Source organism: Halyomorpha halys, unplaced genomic scaffold, assembly GCF_000696795.3.
Source record: "Halyomorpha halys isolate HHAL.00 unplaced genomic scaffold, Hhal_1.1 Scaffold290.1, whole genome shotgun sequence".
Classification (NCBI taxonomy): Eukaryota; Metazoa; Arthropoda; class Insecta; order Hemiptera; family Pentatomidae; genus Halyomorpha; species Halyomorpha halys.
The window spans coordinates 181,488-182,725 of NW_027114857.1; the positions used below are offsets into that span (position 1 = coordinate 181,488).

A 1,238-nucleotide genomic window follows, 5' to 3' on the forward strand; every position below is an offset into this window, starting at 1 on the left:
GAAATAACTTACAAACAATAGATTCTTCGATGGAGAGTGCTGGAAATTTGATTTGAGGAATGAGGACTCTTTATAGGGTTTTCCCCACCTAATTTTTTTAGCAATAACCTTCCACCTCACCTCTACAACAGAAGTAACAACTGGTAAGATGGTATCACAATAAAAATCATTCATACCACAAAATGGAAATAAATTGCTAGTTCGTGACTATTAAAGACGTAAGAAAACTTACGCCAATATTCATTAAAAAAAAAAATAATAAAAATAAATAATCAAGTGAAGAAAATTTTCCTTTACAATTCCAATAAAATTATAATACACCAAGCTAATGGGGCAAATAATGAAATGGCTGAGAAAATCTGTGAGTTTATAAAAAAAAAAAAAAAAAAAAAAATAACATCAACTATCTTTGCTAACTCCCTCAAATAAATCCTAAATCTACAAGAGCAGACAAGACAATCCTTTTATCAATGTTTTAGTCATTTACAATTTGATTCAATCCAGATATCTTTTTAATCATTCTCTGGAACGAATATTCTACACAGTAATTTATTTTTGAAAAGTAGTAGAGTAGTTCATCCTGGTTCTAACCTCCATACTGCTAACATGTTTTCTATTTTCTCAGTTTTCTTTGAATTACAATCGATACAATCTAAAATACATGAAAGTATTTTCACAATGCTAATTTTTAAGCCTATTCCCTGATGGGCTCTTGTTTCCTAAAACTAAAATATCATTATATTTAATGTTTTTATTCACTATTACATTCCTGAGAAACTAAATATCTATTCCTCCTCTTCCATTAACGAGATGGTAGTATGTCTCTCTGCTTGTCCTCTTATTTTCTCAATTAGCATCCACCACCAACAAGAAATAAAGACTAAATAAAAACATTTCACTGATCCAATATATGTATTTCCAGATCCAAAACAATAAAAATACATCAGAAATAACCACGCCATCCATCCACCAGAGCTTGGGCCGTCCGACTGTTCTTGGACAATGGATTGCTTCTTCCATGACTCTTTTAGGCATTTCGTTAAGTAGGACACATCTGTACAACATGTCCTACCCACCAAAGGTGTCCCAGCCTAACAAAGGTCATAATGTCTATATCCTGGAGCAGCTCATAGAGTTCCTTATTTCTTCTTCTTCTCCAGCCTTCCTCATCCCTCACTGGCCCATAGATTCTTCGCAGGATCTTCCTCTGAAACCTCTACATCATGAGACCTCAACGA

The 1,238-nt window shown here is 33.4% G+C and overlaps 1 protein-coding gene across 3 annotated transcripts in view; it reads right to left on the minus strand.

Annotated features, from left to right (window-relative positions):
* The window catches only part of LOC106680808 (putative apoptosis-inducing factor 1, mitochondrial), a 39,833-nt gene that overhangs the window by 30,626 nt on the left and 7,969 nt on the right, over positions 1–1,238 (minus strand). For 2 of the 3 annotated variants that reach the window (XR_010844679.1, XM_067051955.1), the window contains exon 2: positions 13–122. The exons of the other annotated variant lie outside the window; for it this stretch is intronic. Coding sequence is in view for 1 of the 2 variants with exons in the window: in XM_067051955.1 (XP_066908056.1) it covers positions 13–122 (110 nt within the window). In the remaining variant the exon portion in view is untranslated. The remainder of the gene's footprint in view (positions 1–12; positions 123–1,238) is intronic. 3 annotated transcript variants of the gene reach the window in all.